Source organism: Trichinella spiralis, assembly GCF_000181795.1.
Source record: "Trichinella spiralis strain ISS 195 chromosome Unknown Scfld3596, whole genome shotgun sequence".
Taxonomy (NCBI): domain Eukaryota; kingdom Metazoa; phylum Nematoda; class Enoplea; order Trichinellida; family Trichinellidae; genus Trichinella; species Trichinella spiralis.
The window spans coordinates 1-1,676 of record NW_003530535.1 but is presented as its reverse complement, the minus strand read 5'-3'; the positions used below and the strand labels follow the sequence as shown (position 1 = coordinate 1,676).

Sequence of the window (1,676 nt, the reverse complement as noted above, 5' to 3'; positions counted from 1 at the left end):
TGAAAAGTGAATTTCCGAAGTGAAAGTGAAAAAGACCTGTCAGTTTCCATTCACAATACGAATACAATACTTACGAATGTTTCTGATTCCACACTAACAACGAACTGATGTGAGCCTGCCGCACAACGACGTCCAGAGAATCGATAAGAGTTCAGCTCAGATGACGTAATCTGTTATTATAGAAGTTATGTCGTGCAATATACATCTAATACACGCATGTACGTGCTATCTAACTAAACAAATTCAACACTTACTCATTCATGTGAAACCACTGTAACACATGGCATGGTGAATCCAAACCTCTTCGACTTCTTCAACGCAATGTATGTATACTATAATAAATACCTAATTCATTCGTACTGTTACGATGAAAAAGCTCAGAAGGAGAACAGTTGGAATTCTTGACTTTCACAAGGGAAACATCGACAAGGAGATGATTAAACCAAAAAGAAGGATTAAATCAAAGAAAGAAAATCAAAGAATGGAATTTAGAAATTATGATGCACTGTTATTCGTCTTCAATTATTTTCTTACAATATGGCTGTTTCTTATAAGTATCATTACAATTGCTATTGTCAGTACAAATAAAATGTACAAAAAGAATAAACTGAGAAGTAATATTGGTGCACTACTTACAAGTATATAAACAGGATATCGTTCATCTTAACTCTTTCCAGATATTGCACTGTATTAGATATGGTTGTACATTTAAAAAGCCATATTTACAATGTAATATTCAAATTTAAAATTTATGAAAATCCAACACAACCAATATGTGATATCAGTTACATGATGCCAAAATGAAGATTAAAGTGATGCGATGCTGATGGTGGTGCTATCCTACACGGAAAAAAACATAATTACAAACAAACAGGAGTGAAAAATTATTATGACGCATATTTACCTCATTCACTTAGCTTTCACAATCTGGTTGTTTCATATTCATTGATATGAATATAAAATAATGTCAATTCTGAAAGTAAATTATATCTCAAAATAAAAAACAAAGAATTTCTTCGTCTTCACTATCTGATGTACCTGAAAGTTAGCAATAACAAAACTATAAAGAGACCCGTCAGTTTCCATTCACCATATAAGTAAAGTAACATGCATAGCATACCACCACCAAAATATCAAATCCAACTTACCAGTTATTCATGGATGGTGTAGAAGAGCAGAATTATAGTTGACGACCTGCCAGACTGAGAGCATAGCAATGAACTGAATAACCTAATGTAATCGAAGTTCTCTGATTCGATGTATAATACTAAGTAAATTATGCAAATGACTATTTACTTTGCCTCCGGAAGAACAACCTAATTTTCCATCACTAATAGCGCAGTAGAATAAATATCATGAACAGCGTTATTAAACAAGACGATGAAATTTATTACGTTTTTACTTATACACTTCATACTAATACGTATTACTGCATTATTACGTAATCGTGCACTATTACGTAATAGAACAATATTATGCAAATTTCTTTTACTAAAATAAACTGAAACAAACTTTTAATAATCTGAAGCATTGCAAATTACTAAAAATACAATAATTTATATTTTGTAAATGACTTTCTACAAATCAAAATTATATGGATAATAAAAAAATCGCTTCTACTGAAAACAGTTTCAAAAATGAAATACGTTTTCAGATTTATAGTAATGTAAACAGCT

General features: G+C 31.0%; 1 protein-coding gene across 1 annotated transcript; it reads left to right on the top strand.

Annotated features, from left to right (window-relative positions):
• Nucleotides 1–367: 367 nt before the first annotated feature.
• On the top strand, nt 368–694 carry Tsp_13757 (putative membrane protein). Its single transcript, XM_003367832.1, has 2 exons — nt 368–638; nt 678–694. Exons 1-2 carry the CDS (start codon nt 368–370, stop codon nt 692–694), a joined length of 288 nt encoding a protein of 95 aa, XP_003367880.1.
• The last annotated feature ends 982 nt before the right edge of the window (nt 695–1,676 follow it).

Excerpts from the sequence above, each read along its gene's own strand:
- Tsp_13757 (XM_003367832.1), top strand. The coding sequence starts at position 368 with ATGAAAAAGCTCAGAAGGAGAACAGTTGGAATTCTTGACTTTCACAAG.